Source organism: Aphis gossypii, chromosome 3 (genome assembly GCF_020184175.1).
Source record: "Aphis gossypii isolate Hap1 chromosome 3, ASM2018417v2, whole genome shotgun sequence".
Lineage (NCBI taxonomy): Eukaryota > Metazoa > Arthropoda > Insecta > Hemiptera > Aphididae > Aphis > Aphis gossypii.
Window position 1 is genome coordinate 30499039 of NC_065532.1, and position 19195 is coordinate 30518233.

At 25.7% G+C, this 19195-nt stretch overlaps 2 protein-coding genes across 2 annotated transcripts; one reads left to right on the forward strand and one right to left on the reverse strand.

Moving 5' to 3' along the window:
• Window positions 1-1445: 1445 nt before the first annotated feature.
• LOC114122368 (uncharacterized) lies at window positions 1446-6751 on the forward strand. The gene is made up of 3 exons (XM_027985008.2): window positions 1446-1659; window positions 5310-5835; window positions 6519-6751. The coding sequence occupies exons 2-3, from the start codon at window positions 5321-5323 to the stop codon at window positions 6640-6642; spliced, it is 639 nt and encodes a 212-aa protein (XP_027840809.1). The 5' UTR covers window positions 1446-1659; window positions 5310-5320; the 3' UTR covers window positions 6643-6751.
• Window positions 6752-7996: 1245 nt separating this feature from the next.
• On the reverse strand, window positions 7997-18465 carry LOC114122349 (PAN2-PAN3 deadenylation complex catalytic subunit PAN2). The gene is made up of 17 exons (XM_027984983.2): window positions 18122-18465; window positions 17968-18021; window positions 16940-17130; window positions 16695-16864; window positions 15831-16160; window positions 15559-15766; window positions 15195-15484; window positions 13699-13795; window positions 13229-13453; window positions 12193-12441; window positions 11600-11894; window positions 11372-11538; window positions 10505-10679; window positions 8952-9455; window positions 8757-8886; window positions 8471-8692; window positions 7997-8361 (listed from the first exon to the last, which is right to left on the reverse strand). Exons 2-17 carry the CDS (start codon window positions 18017-18019, stop codon window positions 8085-8087), a joined length of 3582 nt encoding a protein of 1193 aa, XP_027840784.2. The 5' UTR covers window positions 18020-18021; window positions 18122-18465; the 3' UTR covers window positions 7997-8084.
• Between the last annotated feature and the right edge of the window lie 730 nt (window positions 18466-19195).

A 19195-nucleotide genomic window follows, 5' to 3' on the forward strand; every position in this document is an offset into this window, starting at 1 on the left:
TAAAATCGCTACATGTCGCGATTATTCCGCGAGTGTGGCACTGGTCTAAGTAATTTAACACATCCATAGCAACTAACAACGATGACCCACTCAACACTTATTGCAGCAAAGCGGTACCCATTTATAAATCTAATTTCAAATTAACTTTTATTTTTATAAAAATGTGTTAATTCATACTGATAACATTTAATCAAACATATGCTTTCGACTGGATATACAAAAAATAGTTTTCTGTTAGGTGCGGTTTTTCGTTATATATATTATTATGTTTATAAAGTTTATAACCGTATATTCGGTTGCCTATTTTATAACGCCTTGCAATCAAAATTTTGGAGGGATTTGGCCCTAGGGAAGAGGGTGATAACTGATAACAGTTTACCACTCATAAGTCATAAGTCATAACTAATTTTTCCAACCCAGCCCAAACAATATTTTTTAGCAACACCCGAAGTAGAACAAAAAACGATTTTATTTAATAATTCTTATAGCGTAATAGGAATGATATCATGAGGGTATCGTCCGTAATAATAATCACTAACTAGTAACTACATAACGATTACAATGTGAGTGTTAACAATCTATACAAGTATGTTTTTTTATTCAGTGTATGTGCCTATTTATCGTATACGATAGTAATTATTACAAATTACTTATAATTTACAATAATGACAGAAAGCAAGAAGCTTTTCAGCCATGTAAGTTTTGTACGTCATTTATTCATCTTTGAAAGTTTGAAAATTGCTTACTTAAAATTCTATTCAAATAAGAATACATATTTTGCATAAAATAAACACAAAAAATTTGCCCTTTCTCTAAATTATTGTTTTATCGGGTACTTAACAATTTCTAAAGTTTGGGCTTTTAAGACTTTTTCCTTACACCCAGTTACGACTGACACCATTATAAGTTTCAGACGACCATAAAAAATATTAATGGAATTACACTATTTTTTTTTTTTTTAATTACAGTAGTAACAACTTACGAAGAACCCTGTATTAAATTGCTTAAATTGTATATGATAAAAATTAAATTAAATCTCAGTGAAAAGTTGTTAAATAGAATATCAGGGGATTCACAGCGAAGAGTCTGTTTAAAGTTACCCTAATGGACTTTTAGTACTTACTTTACTACTTCAGCAACTGTATAATATACGCAAGTATTTCGTTGGGAACCCCGAATATTAAGAAACAAACGTATCTCATTTTAAAGTTAAAAATATACCGTAATCTATGTATCGTATAATTCAGATTAATAACGACCGTGTAAGGAGCCCATTACAATTATTCAACTTTTCAATGCTCTACGTGAGTCGTAAAACCGTAATGATAGTTGATACGATTGTTAATAAAGATTAAAGGTATATCTACACATTGCAAAAGATATCATTATTATGTCGGTGATCTTAGCTTATCTGTAACCAACTTCAGTAGAGAGGGTACAGACCGACTCTGACCGGTCTTGCTTTTGAACTCGAAACGAAAAGCTCATTCAGAACAAAAATAGCCACCGTTCAACAATTATTTCTTCCAGACAGTTGCGTTGTTAATTATTAAATTATATAGAAATATATATAGTTATATATTGTTAGTACGTTATAAGCTCTTAGTATTTATTAAATTTTTTTAATACGTCGAAATCATAATTTTCTCCGAAAAACAGGTAAGCCATGATAATTATAATAATATTGAGACGGGTATACGCGGGTTTTTTCGAAATATTGCCAAGACATAATTAACTTATCCAATTCATGTGAAAATTAAAATCACCCATTTACTCTATATTATGTAAATATTGATATTCGATAATCAATTAAAATATTATAATCGTTATTTTCAACAGAGTACGTAAACAATCGCTTGGGTAGGTTGTTAATATCTATTATTTTAATATTTATTGTACAATTTTGTTCTTGGTTTTATTTTTTAAGTCGATTATTTTAATAAGTATAAAAGTTCAGTTTTTCTAACAATCGAATATGACATGATATTTTAAAATTTAAAAACGTGTGTGTATAATATACCTATAAGTTTTTGATTTACCATATAATAAATAACTTAAATTATAAATTATTTCTTGAATTATGATTATTAAAATGTATTAGATATTTAACTTCATTTTTTTAAAAGAATATAAAGTGAAATAAATAAGTATAGTTTCAGTAATTGATATTGGTTTTTTAAAAGCTATGTTATAAGTTATAACACTAACAAAAACTTAAAATACTTTTAATTTAAGTAAATGTTTTGTTTAAGATTAGGTACATCTTACACGTACAATAAATTTACATAAAGAAGAATCCATTTTGTGTTATTTGTTTTAATATAATATTAGTGAATATTGACGATTATACTTATATTATATCAAATTTAAAGGTAAAAATATTAATTTAATCCTTGAATATTTCGTTAACTTTTATTGATATTTTAATTTGAAATCGAGTTATAATTATGTAAAGCATATTATTTAGTATAAAAGTTCTTAACTCTTGTTATAATTTAAATATTAATAAAAGCTTACAATATACTCTAGACAATGTTATTTTACCTTTATGTAATAAAATGGATTCGGCTAAATATAAATTTTCTGTTGTATTACTTTTTTAAGACGGGGACAACACGTAAACAAGATAAACGTAATTCCAAAATATTTGTGATTGAAATTATATTTTAATTTTTTTTTTTTAAACTAATAAACATTTAATTTATATTATAGTTTGTATATTTAGGCACTAAATATCGATTACAATTAAATTTATTAAGTTATTATAAAATAATATATTATTTAACTATAATTTGTCGATTTTAATTGAACCCAATATCAATTACGTAACATAGGTTACTATCATGGACTAATAATTATGGATATCATCGTCATAATAATCAAATTTGTAAGAAATATTTAGCGGTAAATATAAACTATACTTTTATGTTAAAATATATCCTATTTATTAATTTGATACAAGTCTAATTGTTACTTATTATAAATATATAATAGGTATGTATTAAAATGTAAGAATAAGTATTATACTATAGTATTATACTATGTAGATTGTAGATAGCTATATATTAGATTTGAAAAATTTAAAAATTAACCTTTAAAATATCATCATTATCATTTTACAATCAATCTATACAAAAAATTGGTACGAAACGTAGAAAATTCTATAACGCTATATCATAGACTAAAATGTTTTTGCTGCTACAAAAAATGTTTTCTACAAAGAAAATGTACACATTATTGGATAATAAATGCCACATTGGTTCTTTAAGAATCTAAAATATAATATATATAATTAAAATTTTAGGCTATAATAAATATCTACTTTTTGCAAATAACATGTTATTATGTCTAAATAGGTATCTCATAAGGTAATTCATAAAAATATTCTAGTTGACATAAGTACCTCGTACCTAGGTACGTTTCCTGAAAACAAGAGTATATAATTTTTCATTTGCAGTTAATATCGATAATAAGACAAATTTCATAGGTACTAAAGATGAATTTTTATTCTAAATTGTATTTGTTTTTTAAAATACATATGTATACCTAAACAATTACCTACTGTAATAATATTTGAATACAGAAACATTAATACAACATACAACCAATAAGAAAGAAAATAATATTTATTAGTAATTAATAAATTATAATTTCATTAAAAACATTAAAATAAGTATGTCTTGTGAACACAATAATTTATATCTAAAAATCAAATACATGCAATCATTTCAACTATCTGTTAAAGCCCTCTTACGTATTAATTACCAATTAAGCATGTCTGCTATCTATAATAGTAAATAGTAGTAGATCGTTAGGTACTAGTTTTCAATGTATTAGGTAACGTCCCTACAAATTATTAAATTATTTCCACTTGTTCTATATTTTGAAATGAAATCTTACAAAAATGTATCATATTATTGATTCAAATGTTATAACTTATAAGTATTTAATATATATAATATATTACTTGGGGAAAACCCAAACATAATTAATGTTAAAATAAGTGAATGTACTTTAAACATTAGTAAATCATTTTATAATCTTATCTAGTGTTAAACTGATTAGTGTTTTGTGATTACAAAGGTAATTCAGTAAAACATGTATTTATCATTTCACATTAATACGAACTTGTGACTTTTAGTACCTACTACCTACCTATAACAGAAAATGTGTCTTTTAATTCTATTATTAGGAACTTTTTAGTTTCAACTTGTAAATGAGTACCTATATTATACTTATCTATGTATCTTACTAACGTCCAAGGTGTCCAATACCGTTTAACAACTTCTGTCTTGTCTTGTTCTCTTCCATTAATTTTATAAAAATGATGATATTCACTATATAATATAGTCTAGTTGATCTGCCCGTGTTCTAGAGACTTAAATATCCTAACTAAAAATAAAAATAATTTTATTACAGAACCCTATTATAAGAATATGTAAAACTCAAAATAAATATAATATTAAAATATTTTTATATTAAATTAGATAAAAAAATATATATATTAATATTAATACAGTTATAATATTATATGTAATTTATTATTTTTTTTATTTGAATTTAAAATTATAATAGAATGTTACATTAATTTTATTGATATTGTATGTACCTATAATGTATTAATTATGTATACATTGATCTATCAACACTAAAATTAGTAAAAAATAACCGAATACCAACCCTAAATAAATACTACATCCAATTATCAATATTTTATCACGGACTTCTTTAATTACTTAAAAATCATTTTATTAATAGAATTTTACTATATAAATAAAAATATCTACTCACTATTATGTTTATTTTTTAATTTTGATGACATATTTTTTATTACAATTCGAGCACAAACCAACCAATTAAATAAAAAAATTAAAATAAATTACAATCAGGGTTGTGAACATTTATACTATTTATTAAATTTATTTTCTTTAGAGAAGTTTTTAATTTCTATGCAATATTATAGGTTCCTATATATCATATTATAGGTATTGCATACACGAAATTCTGTTGTGCATATTTTTAAGATTAAACATTTATTTTTTTTAAGTGTTTTACCAGTATACATCAGTAAAATTGACAGCAACTATATTATTATTTAGGTATTTATAAAAGTTATAAGGTATATTATTTTTCAAGGGATAATATTTTTGTTATACATATTATATTATAAACTAGAAGTATAAATACCTCTAAAGGGGCTTGCACATTTTTTTAGTTTTCTTCTAGTGCCCGTAATAATTTGCGATTATAAATTTTATTACTAATTTTCGTTTGTTTTAAATAAGACGCGTGTGTGTGTGTGTGTGCAGGTGATACTATAATGAGCGACCGTAGTAGATTCGCGTTCGGCAGCCTTGCCCAGACACCTCAGTACCAGATGAATCGTTGCGCTCTGTGTTTGAACACGGACGACGGGAACGCGACGGGCGTCTGCCAACACACAGCCAGCGTCGAGTCGGCGTTACACTATCTGCGAAACTACGGGGCGCCGACGAGCCCGCCTTACAGCTCGTCACCGTATCACGGGCAGGACGCAGGATCGGCGGCACCGGCATACCCGGCGTTCGGTAGCTGTTCCCCGCCCGTTTCGCCAAACTACTACACGCTGGCCGAGTTCCTGTTGCGCATGAACCGCATGCAACAGGAGAACAACAACGGTGGCCACCATCACTTGCGCCAGCCTCCGATTTCGTCCAGGCCGCCGAAGTCCAAGTCCGAGACGGGGTGCCTGCGCGAGTGCGCGTTCTGCAAGAGCAACGGCGAGACGGCCGAGTTCTACAAGTCGCACTTCCTCAAGGACCCCGTCGGCCGAGTCAGATGCCCGATACTGCAACGGTACGTCGACTATACGTGACCCGGGTGTAATTTTTTCTCTCGGGACGGGGGTGGATGGGTCCAAGGGTGCGAGAGAAAAATATTGTTGTATTTTCAATAACTGTGCCTATAGTGATGTGGAAAGGAACTGCAGACGAGTAGATTACGTCCGTTCCAACACTCGACGTATACCTATATTAAAAAAAAAAATGTAATTTTCAGAATATTCGAATTAGAGCTAATAACGGGGATCGAAAAAATACCTTTACCTCCCCCAAATGTGGGGAGCAGATATTAGAATATGGGGGGGGTCTAGGCCCTATAGGCCCTAAGGGGGATTATAACCCTCTAAAATCTCCCAGATTACGTCTATGCAAAACCTAATGTCACATTTTCAAAGGTTCCTTTACCCTCGTTTTTTTCCTTCGTTTACGAGAGAATATTCTTTCCCTTACTTTTTTTCGTTACTCTTTATTGCCTGATTATTGTTTTCATCACATAGGTTTATAACAAGTTGTTTGAATAAATTAATACCTACTCAGCAAGACTTGTAATGTGGCTTATTTTGGTATGATATTCTCTTAATAAAGGGGGGGATACGCGGAACCCTTACAACGGATCCGTTAAGAAATTAATATTTTAAGTTTTTTTAACATTAAGACATAATTAAATTAAATTTAAATATCATATTTATTCATTTATAGGTATCAATGCCCGTTTTGTTATGCAACTGGGGAGAACGCACACACAAGGCGTTACTGTCCAAAAAATCCAAATAAAATGTGTTTTATCAAAGGAGATCAACTTGTTAAGCAAAATTTGCAGTGAAAAATAAATATTATTGTTTATATGTTTAGTTAATATATTATTAAATAATTGTTTTTGGATTCAATAATTATAGTAATTAATAATGAAAATTTTATTAATGATTTTATGATTAGATAACTACAATTATATTTAAAAATAATTTTACATAGTTTAACATGATATTATCAGTATAAATTTGAGTTTTATTTTCTGATTGATTGTAAACAACCTGTCTCTATTGTTTTTAAATTTATTAATTTGTCTATTTGCATGAATGAAAATGTTATTTCAAATATTAAAAATTATTAAATATTAAATTTTACATTATTGCTTGTTATGGTATATGCATATATATATACATATAAACTGTGTTTTGATTTAATAAACAATTTGAATGATCATAATAACAAATAAATCTATTGTATTTCCCATTTTGTGTATACTAAATTACAACAATGTATTCTAAAAATATAAATAAATATATACTTAATTATTCAATATGATGTTAATTATTATTTCATACACACAGGTTACCTATTTATTTCAACTAAATTAATCAATTTGTTTTGTATTACCAATAGAACTTTTAAAATTTCTGAGTTTCTGACCATAACTTAAGAAATACTAATTGTGATCTGGCCAAATATTGTCACTTTTATATTATAATGACTAACATATTAAAATTATTTCTTTTCTATACAATTATCAGTACTATCATACCAAGGAAACCATGAAGAATACAGCTTACTTTATAGTTTTAATTGTTTTCAGTCTAAATATCTTATTAAAATACTTTTAATGTGTATAGTGCATCACCATATCAGTAACCAAAAAGGCATAATTATAATAAATAACATCAATCAGATGAGCAGTGCTTCGCTTGATATGTTAATATAGTCATGTGAGAAAGCATCAGTATTTTCTAGACTTATAATACCATAACAATTATATAAATTCAATATAACTAAATAATATTTATGCATATTAATTTTTCATTAATACACTATAATATTAATAATACTAGTTGATAGGTTGGCATGTGTTGTACTAAAAAATATTTTGTATAGAGTCTCATAACATTCAGTATATTACAAGTAATTGAGTACAATAATATTTAAAATTTTTGGATTTATGATATGACATTTGAAATTCTTTTAATCGTTGAAAGGAATAGGCCATTGAATAAGGTCTATTGAAAAAAATTAATAGCCTCTGATTAACTTATTTCTTCACTTCATATTTTTAAAACAAAAAATCAATCAATTCTTAGTAAAGTTAAAAATCTCAAAATTCATAAATTTTGAAGCCAATAATATAAGATTCCTGTCCAATTTTAGAAACAATTTATCAACTATAAAAACTTAAATGCTCATAATATGTATATTAAATTTATATATATTTATTTTTATAAAAAAATATTTAATTAAAAAAATATAATATTATTGAAGTATCACACATTTGTTCTATTCGCCAGGCACTACCCAGAGCATCTCTTTTCCACATTTATAAAGCTCCTCTAGTTTTGCTTGCAATGTTCCATCTGCTTCAAGTGTTTTGTAACATTGATATAACTGTAATGCAGCCCGGGCATCTTCTACAGAGTCATGAGTAAGAGATTGAATTTTATTGCCTAAAAAGTGCCAAGCCAAAAACCGCAACGATACATTCCGTTGATGTGGAAGTCTAAATAAGGTTACAGTATCAATTACTTGCTCAGGTGGTACCATCAAATTGATCATTCTATAAACATTAATAAAAACATAATTATATACATATATGTATAGTAAAAAGTTAGATTTAAATTGTACTGTCTTTTATTATCATTAAGTACTCAAAAAAAGTTTCTAACCTAAAATCATTGTATAGACCATGGCCAATAAACTTTATTCCATTATCGACCAAATATCGCAATTTCATATAAGTGGACTTAAGAGTGGTAAGATTTTTAGAACTTTTACTAATGTCTAAATCACCAGGATTTATACCAGAAAATTTTGTAAGGTAATCAACAACTTGCTCTTGGGTTGAAATATAATCATCTATAAAAGGTTTGCCTTCATTTGGACCTTCGCTGTTAACATTCAAAGGTTGAAAATAAAATATTATTTTAAAGTTGATAGTTAAGAATTATTTACCCTCGAATACATGATATTCTTGCCACAGCCATTTGCACAGGTTTTATTGTTGCCAGTCGACCATCACTTCTTAATTCAGATTCTTCTTGATTAAGAGTAACAAATTCTGCATCAATAGCTACTAGTTCACCTAAAAAATTTTGTAAATAATATTAAATCAAATATTACATTTTTAAATATTTCTAACAGATATACCTGGTTTAGGAATTTCTTCATCTAAGATAACATCATTACTATTTGATGAAGAATTCAAATAAACACTTTCAGTAAACACTTTGGCTGTAATAACTGGTTCACTAGCATCAACATTAATACTAACTTCATTATTTCTTGACACCCAGTATAATATACAAGGAATTTTCCAATCCAAACTAAACCAAACAGCTTCTTGTCCAATGACTGGGGATACACTAATGTCATTAAATATGTACCATTGAGGAGATGGGTTACTAGCTGATATGTGTTCATGATAAGCTTTGCCCACATTTACAATAGATACAAGATTTTTACGATCTTCATGTATGTAGCATACAACAGCATGTAAATCATATATATTGGAAGATTTACAGTCTACTTCTTCATCATATTTTGATAATTTTAATTCTCCATCTGGCTCAAGTTCAGCCTTGATACTCAATGGCAACCATGAGTGTGTGTAATATAACTGAGACAAGCTCATGGAATTATTTGTTTCTGAAACTAAAACAAAAAATAATTTTGATATGTTGATTAAACAAAATATCTATTCTACCAAGAAAACCAAAAATCTTAATTTCAAAAAATGTTTAGTATTGAAAAAATTCAACTTGAAAAACACATTATTTAAGAAGATAAAACTCCAATGAAGCCACAATTTCAAATTCAAATTGGCTATTATTATGCGATATGAGATAAGATAATGTTCCTATTGTCATTTATAAGATAAACGTCTGTTGGTATAAATAAACAAAATCAAGTCTCCGCACAGTCTTAAGTCATTTACGAGATATGATATTGATGACGGTGTTTTGTAGCATCTTAATAAAAGTAATAAAAAATACTATTATAAAAATATTATTAACCATGTAAGCGCTGCAAGTGGCTACACACAAAAATAACCGATTTTTAAAAATAATAAATATGTAATAAACAAAAATAAATTTTAATTAATTAATGAATAATTTATGTATCTAATAAAATATGTAATAATATTTAATATGTATGTATGTAATTATAAAAGTCTAATAAAATCTAAATTTTTTTTCAAATCTTGTTGATTTAAGCTTTGGATATAATATATTTCGGCATAATGAACTTTTTGATATTCCAAACTTTTAGCTTGGTCCCTTGATATTCATTAGATCGCAATTTGGCTATATTAAATAATACTAGAGATATGTAACACCAATACAGTAATTTATTGCTCATTATTTTAATTTGGATTCAGCTCACTCACTATTTTTTTTTTTTTTTATATATAATGGGGCATGTTGTTGATAGATGAGTAAATACTTTTTTGTTAACTCATTCTACCAAATTTACCACAATGCATTACTAATGAGTCAAATCCAAATTAAAACAATGAATCTATTATAGTATATGTTTCTATATTCTATGCTTATATAATCATATTATTGTATACAGTATTTTAACTTTTATACAATTTGCCGAATGTTAAAAAAAATAGACAGTAAATATTATAAAAAAAAAAAAAAAAATCAATTAATTTATTCAATAAACTATATATAACACCATAAAAATAAAGTTACCTGCGGGCACTTGTCCAGGATGCATAAATCTACAACTATGTCTGGTACAATTGCTTCCATAACGACAAGGTTTATTGAATGATGTTGGTGTATTTGGTGCCGTTTTTTGATCGCCAGATTTTGTGACAGCCTGTTTTATCATAATGTCCATTTGTTGTTTCCAAAAATCTTTGTTCTGTTTAACATTAAAAATATAATATGCATACCTTTAGAATTTTTATTATTACTTTATCAGAAAATTTAATATTAAATATTTACTCAACACAAGTTTAATAAAGATACTGTTTATTTATTTATTTTTAATACAAAGTGTCATTGATTTTTGCATCAAACTATGCTCTGTTTAACAACATGACACTAGATATTTTTATTATGAAAGAATAATAAAAATTATCAATTAAGTGTGCCGCTCAATGCTGTGATAAAATCAGACAGTAAAATATATCAATATTTACAAAACATTTCACTTTATTCTAATTTTCAATAAATTGGAGATTATTATTATTTCTTTTTTCTTTTTGTCTTAAAACCTACCTATCTAATAAAATATTTTATACACATATATACATATATATATGTTATAGTAAAAGTACAAATATCGTAACATACATATAAATATTTTGTTAATTACATTATTTTAAATAAATTTGTAAGGTGCAGCAAATAAACTAACTAACTAGATAAAGACTAATAAACCTATCTCAAAAATAAATGATAAAATAAAATCAGATTGATTACTTTCTTCAAATAAACTTTTAAAAATTTGAACCGTTTTTACAACATTTATGTCTAATCATTTTAGAATTGTGAGATATTAAATAAAAAAATTAGTTATTATTAATAATTATAAAATAGTTATAAACTCACTTGTTTGCTTTCAATAGCACAATTTACAGTTAATATAGCAGGTAATGATTTTAATGTTCTATTCTGTAATGTCTGCTGGAAACTTTCACATCGTTCACACCAAGTTGAAGTAGTTTGTTTTGGACAAATGCTTTGTTGAAGTAAATCACAAAATGATTTAGATTTTTCTGCGATACAAATAAACAAATACTTAAAAAAAAAGTTTATTTGCTTGTTTTAAAATTATACCATCATTGGATTCAGGATAAACCAAATTGCAGACCATTAAATTAGATTGCTTGCTGAACTCGTGATTACACTTTAAACATTTATTTATATGAAGTTGTTTACAGCCAAATAATCTAGTTATTTCTGTTTCATTATTATCTTCTTCTTTATTTTTAATTTTTTTTCGAACTTGTTGACCTCCAATACTTGGAAAATCTGTATCTTTGAAAATAAATTTTCCTTGTTCATCAGTCAAATCTTTTTTTGATCTTAATAGCTCCAAATGAATTTGATGCAAAATAAATCGATTCCAATTCTAGTAAAAATGTATAAATATTAAAAAACAATATTTTAATTGCAGTGATTTTCAAATGTAGCTTTAGTCATTTATTTTTAATACTTAATCCATATAAAAATATTTATACTTCTATAAGTTTTAATTTAAATGTCTTACTTGAAAATTTAGTAATGATTAAAATTTTAAACCACTAAACAAGTGATCAGTAGTAAATATGAATTATTTATTTTTTAGTATTACTTAAAAAAACTTAGTCTTAAATTAAGAATTCTATTATAAATAACATAAATATTTATATTTAATTTAGTGAACATACTTGAATTAAAATGCTGATATTGATTTTATTTTTCATTTCAGCATTATTGTGTTCAGGCAGTATGAGTCCTAACGCTGTAGCATCATGAGCATTACGAAGAGCTCTTAAAAAATTTCCAGAATGACATGGTGCCCCTTTAGATTTATTCATCATATAAAATAAAAATGATAATTCACAACTTAAACAGAATTCTTCTTGACATATGTGCGACATTAAAATTTTCCGCAACGGATCCAAAAAATATAATACCTATAAAAAATGATTAAACAATATTTAATCTTGAACAAGTATCAAAAATGGTTTTATTTTTTGGTACTCGGTAAATTTACACCCAATAGTAAATATTCGCATCTCATGGTAAGACATTTTAAATAATAATTGAAGAACTTCAAAACAGACTATTATTTTACTTTTTTGGTAAAATTACTTATTTTCAATTTTATATAATATTTTATCGATCAGAATAATCACATAATACTAACTTTGAAAACAAGTTTAAATTCATTGTATTATTAAGATCTTACCAATATTTTCACCTATAAAAATTTGACTTTATAAAAGTAAAAATGTTTCATATAGTATATTCATCAACTATAGTACTGTTTTTTTAGATAATAAACAAATGGAAGAAGTTATTCATAGGATCTAAAGCAAACATGTTAAGTATTAAGATATTCAAATCAGTTTTCAAATAAAAATTGAAGGAACATACACATCTTCATCATAATATTAATGTATGGATGGTATATAGTATATCCTATATAATAAATAATATACTAGTTAGAAATTGATCTATATTCATAAAATCTGTATATAATAGATGAAATGTATTAGTTTAATTTTAAATATGAGATAATGTTATTAATTATTATCAACATTGTGCTATAAAATTAGAATTATTAATAAAATATATTATAAATAATTATTAATTATTTGGAATAATAAACTTAAAATTATACTTAACCAATACACTGGATAAATATCTAATAGGACAATATTATGCATTTCAATATTTTAATAAAAAGTAATTGATTACTTGAAGCATTGGATTACAGTATGAGTTTGGAACATTTGATTCTAAACCACTGAATCCAGTTTTATTATATTGTTCATAGTCAAAATCTTCACTTTTAAATTTCAAATCAATTTTTCTATATCTTCTAGGTATTGCTACAAATGGTGAGGATTCACATTCTTCATCATTTGATTGATTGTGATTATTATTATTTTGTGATTCAGTTATAGTGTTGAAATATGCAACCTAAAGTTAGTACGTATATTATTATTATTATAAAAAAAAAAAATGTATGATAAAATAAATAATAAATTAAAGATACAATAATGATTGTTTAAACTTTCTTAATTTTAACTTTATCTAAAATATATAGATATAATCTCATTATATCTTTATAATTTATACACTTATTACTTATGTATATAAGCTATTGTTTGTCATTATTAATATTAATACTATTTTAATCCATAATAATTAATATGACTAATTACTTGATTGCGTTTCCGATTATTTGGGTTTGGAGCATAACCAACAGTTCCTTTCATTTTCATTGTAGATAAAATATTCATATCTATTGATGGTGTTTTCCTAAAATTACCAACATTTATAAAAGTATAATTTTTAATATTATTATTATTAATGAACAGGAGAAAATATTTATTTTAAACATGTATAGCAAACATATATAGATGTATTATGTATGTATAAACTTGTAAATCATACTATTTTATAGAAAACTTAGGTTAGGTTTTAGTAGTTTAATATTTTAGTTTTATAAAAAATAATATTTATCAATTAATAAATTTAATTTAAGTTATTTTATAAACAATTTATTGTTGAACCATTTATGAGCGCTTTATAACTTTTTTTCCAGACTTTACAAATCATTAAGGCACTTTTTGATGCCAAAACTACTCTTACCATCAGATCCCTATGTTGTTTCACATTTTTTTGTTTTCTTTCCATTAAGTCCGTCATTGCTATTTTCATCAGACCACTACCCTTATATGGCTTTCAATAAACTGTACAATATTTGTTTTTTTTTATATATCTTGAATAATTAAGTATTGATTCAAATAGGTGATTTCCCATTTTCATTTAGGATTATTTAATATTAGACCTTATATTTTTTTATGTTCTTTCATCTCGAATAATCTTAAATTTTATTTTTTTTTTATATCCTCTCGCTTTTTCCTGATATATTATATACATAAATCAACATGGGTTTTAAATAACATATATAATATTGCTCTTTAATTTACTTGACAGTATCTTAGATTTAAACAAGTTTACTAGTTTATAGGAATTAGTTGCCACGGTTAGCAGTATTTATCTGATGTTGATTTTTCTATGCATGTTTGAATGTAGCTATTTAGAGTAGTTCCACGGTACCTGTTTGAACTTTGTTCATAGTTTCCCCATTCCTTCACTCGGGTTGGTATGATCTTTTATTCTTCTTTTTATTATCATATATTTTATTTTTTCCCTGTTGACTACTAAGCTAGTATATTTTTCCAGCATTTATTAGTTTTGCTATAGCTTCCTGGATCGTCTTCCATGATTTTCTAACTATGCTTTTTTCATTGGCATAGATAAGCAAAATGCGTCTTTCAACATTTAATATTTCAGTATGAGAGGGTTTTTACTTTTAGACTTTTAAGAACCAAATTGATTTTAATCAGCATTAATATGCATTTCCTTAAATTAGTCATAAAAAATTCTTATGGCAAATATTTGATAAACGGTCCATACATTTTTCCTAAATTCATTTTAGTAATTTTTACTAACATTTGTGTATATTTGTTATATTTTTAGAAAGATTAATGATAATATTAATGCTATTCCCCTGTTATTTTCAATTTATTTCCTGTTTCCTTTTTCTAAATCAAGCATATGATTTGGTTTAATGTAATTGTATTCATTATTATATTACTCGCATTTATTAAAGTTAATAAAGTTTTAGTTAGATTATAATTTTAAAAATTACCTGTAAATTTTATTAAGAAATTTCTCGGGTAGCTCTGATGCTAAAGGTCCATCACAATGAGGTAATGGAATATTAGAATAATCAGCTAACTCATCTGTGACATTGATAGGACCACAAGGAAGTGGTTCCATTGGTTGTGCAAATATTGTATCTCTTGCTAAAGTATTAAACTGAGAAGATGCTGTGGTAAATAAATGTAACGTGCTCACATTATCCCCAATTATAATTGCTTGACTTGAAGGAGATACATCCATAGAGAGGGCCATTGCTCCTTCTTCAGCACCTGTCATCTAATTTTAAATTAAACATAATTACTATTTATTATATGAATAATATTATAATTTAAACTTAAGCTTTAATGTACCTGGTAGAGATTCATATCTTGCTCTGATAAAGCAACAGTATCAACGAGTTGGCATTGTCCTATCGTAGATACAACAGCAATACGTGATGAATATGAAGTCATGAATCTCAATAAAAAAGGTTCAATAATCATTGGAATAGACGAAACAGATCTCATCATTCTTAAATCATGTACAACTAAAAACTGATCTAACTCCATGGATCCATGTCTAATATTATAAATATAATTAGTAATTATTATCAAAATTAATAGAAATATTTTCTTTCTCTTACGTATTGTTAAATCCACAGCTAACCAACAAATTATCGTGAACATCAAAATCTGATAAACTGCCTGTATGTGCCTCTACAGTATAAATAATTTTTGAAATATTTCTTGGATCTCGAAGCTTTATTACTCCAGTAGGATCTCCACAACATACAGTTCTATTAGCATTTTGTCTTAATATGGCACAGCCATTTTCTCCAGCATTTATAATGCTTGTTTCTTTACACAAATTCAGATTAAACTCAATCAGTTTTTCTTGATGACCTCCCATTAATATAGTGTCTTGAGAACGTCCTAGCTGAATTATACACTGCATTTCATTTAAATTTTCTGTACTGAAATAATATAATTTTTTAAAATAAAGATTTATGCTTAATTATTTGATACTCAACTTTCATAAATGATTTATTATGTTACAAATAAAAGCAATTGATAATTATTCTGTATTCATTTTAAAATATATAAAAAAAAGATAGCTAATAATTTTGAAAATAATTAAAAATTAGAGCCTATGTTTTAAAAAGTACTACGCAATTCATTGTCTATACATTTTATAAATTAAATAAATTAAATAATGTAGAACAATAATTTTATGGTCGAAAGTTATCATTATATTAATAATTATACAAGTAATATATACATATATATATATTATTTTAAACAAAAAATAAACTATCTGTGTTCTTGGGTACAATAAGAATACGAGAATTTATAGAATGTAACACGTGAGGGAAGAAGCTGTCCAGTAAAAGCATTTAAGTAATATAATATTATAAATTACTTTCAAATATAATTACTCTTCAAAAGTTATTAATTAATAATTACATATTTAAGCTGGGATTTATTTAATAATTAAATCTTTGTTATACTTGTGAGTAAAAATTGGTAAGCCTCTACGCATCTGGCATCGCAGTGTAGTGGGTGTAAGAACTAACAACGTAGAGTCAGTAGTCAATAGTGAACGAATCTCTTCGTCCGAATGAACCCGAAACATTGTATACTTTTGCATATCCGCACTATAATATGAAGAAACATAACCCTGCATAATGTAAATTTTAGATATTAGCATCTTGTTGGGTAAATCTAAAATTAACTATGTAATCCATTCACTTACCAGCTGATTTCCAACCCAAAGTAAATTTTCATATGTATCAAAACATGTAGCTGTGATTCCATATTGACTGCAATTATCTGTCAATATTGTTTGTGTTTCTTCATATTCAGACCTAGGTACATCTAATTGATCTGAATACAAACTAGTATCAATTACTTCTGAGTATTCTTCATCTACGTAATTGCCGTACACTAAATTTAAGATAATTATTAATTTTTAATTCTTAACTGCTTATCATTTGTAAAAGTTAGTTATTTTTATAAAGTTGTTTAAGATATACCTATAGGTAAGTTTATAGGATAAATTAATGTTTAGAAATAGACTATATAATGTGAACACTTTTTAAGTAGACATTCTACGAGCAATTAATGAAGGAAGAATCACTTGTAAAATTATGAATTAACAGTGTTCGCACATGTTGAATGACACAAATTGGTGTCACTTACATTGTTATTTAATGCACTACATTTTGATCAGCATTAAAAATGAACTTTTGGATTTTTGTTATCATCTCTTACAAGTATTATTTTATAATATATAAGTGCAAATTGTTCATTGATAATATATTTTTTCTATTTTTAAAATTTAGTTTTTTCTAAATAAAATCTTAACTTTTAGTGTCAAACAAATATACTCAAATATGATATGAAGCAAGTGTTAAATCCAGTATTTTATAGTATAATTAATGTAAGAAAAATACTACCTAACTAATCTAACTAATAAACCATATAAAACTCTATTATTTATAAAATAAATTGTCTATAATTTAAACCATTATAATTTTATTAATTAATATCTATAAGCTAAGGCATAGTAGTTTAAATTATTAATCAGAGACTTTAGGTGGGATCTTAATTACATTGTTTATAAAACATTTCTCACTTCACCTACCTTTGTATGAAATATAAAAAAGAATAAGTTACAAAATAAATATTTACTCTAAAAGATCAAATGGTAAATAAAATGAAACAATAAACAATGTATTGAATATGGTTAATATAATAGTGATAAAATAAACGTTAAATTACTTATCATGTCTGAAGATTCATATGCATTTATTACCGGTCTTGTAAACTCCATACCTATTTTTAAAAATATTTGAAAATGAAATAAAATTTTTAAATACTAATCATAGATGTATTGATGCATTTAATATCTACTTATGAAATATAATTTACTTACTTTCGTGTTTTTAATACTAATTAAGTGTAAATGAAATTTAAATCCAAGTATTTTGATGGCCAATACACACTTACAAACATAATCATTATTCTTACATGACAAAATAAAGTTGAAAATAACTTTATGACAAGCAATACATTTTAAATAATTATAATCTGGTGTAGCATATAAGTATTTTCATTTTTTAACATAAATAAAATAATAAACTATATATTTATACTTAACATTAACATAAATTATTGTTCCGATTAACTATAAATTATAATAGGTAAATAGTTACAATCAAATACTTTATACCTAAACACTACCTATTATTTTTAGCATAGTTTTCAGTACTAAGACTTAAGAGTTATAGTAAATCCAGACGCGGAATTTACGTTATCTCGCAATTTATAATCACACTTTGTTTACATATTATGTTATCAAAAGTGTAAGCTAAACACTAGATAGCTCTGCAAACCCAACACCTTAGATCATATGTGATCACTGAATATATACAATAATATAATATTGATCTAAGCCCATAATTTTATATTTATGAGTTATTAAGACATGAAATTAAAATTATTTCATAATAATAATAATTGTTCGTATACCTACATAAGCCAATTATTATTATAGAGGTGGCTCTTTAACTTTATGAATTTATTTATTTATTTTTATAAGAAATAAACAATCTATACTATTAAGTACAATAGTCAATAAGTATTAAGTATGTGTGAGATATAGGGTTATAAAAGAACCTTATGAAATTACATAAACATAAGGAGCCACCCGGTTTGATGCACTTAACTTGGAATTGTCGTTATAGGATCATTAAGTGATCTCTTATACTTCATTTTTATTTAGTCTGTGATAGGGATTTCCAAGAAGTGTCGGAATATGTAATTCTTATAATATTAGAGGATTTTCATGGTTGTTCAATCTAATGTAAAAACACTAAAAGAACATTCTTTATAAAATTTAAAAATTAAATTATAATGTGTAGACTACAGGGTATTTTAAAAAACAAACCAAAAAAATAAATAATTAATAAAAGATCAGAGATAAATAGGGTTAAAAGCAATTATTTTT

Bases quoted from the DNA above. Each gene is read 5' to 3' on its own strand.
- LOC114122368 (XM_027985008.2), top strand. From the start codon at position 5,321: ATGAGCGACCGTAGTAGATTCGCGTTCGGCAGCCTTGCCCAGACACCT. The intron at 5,836-6,518 runs GTACGTCGACTA...ATTCATTTATAG, and splicing joins AGATGCCCGATACTGCAACG to GTATCAATGCCCGTTTTGTT.
- LOC114122349 (XM_027984983.2), bottom strand. From the start codon at position 18,019: ATGGAGTTTACAAGACCGGTAATAAATGCATATGAATCTTCAGACATG. The intron at 13,796-15,194 runs GTAATTTTTAAA...TGGTAATTTTAG, and splicing joins TTTCTTAATAAAATTTACAG to GAAAACACCATCAATAGATA. The intron at 13,454-13,698 runs GTAATTAGTCAT...TACTAACTTTAG, and splicing joins ATAATCGGAAACGCAATCAA to GTTGCATATTTCAACACTAT.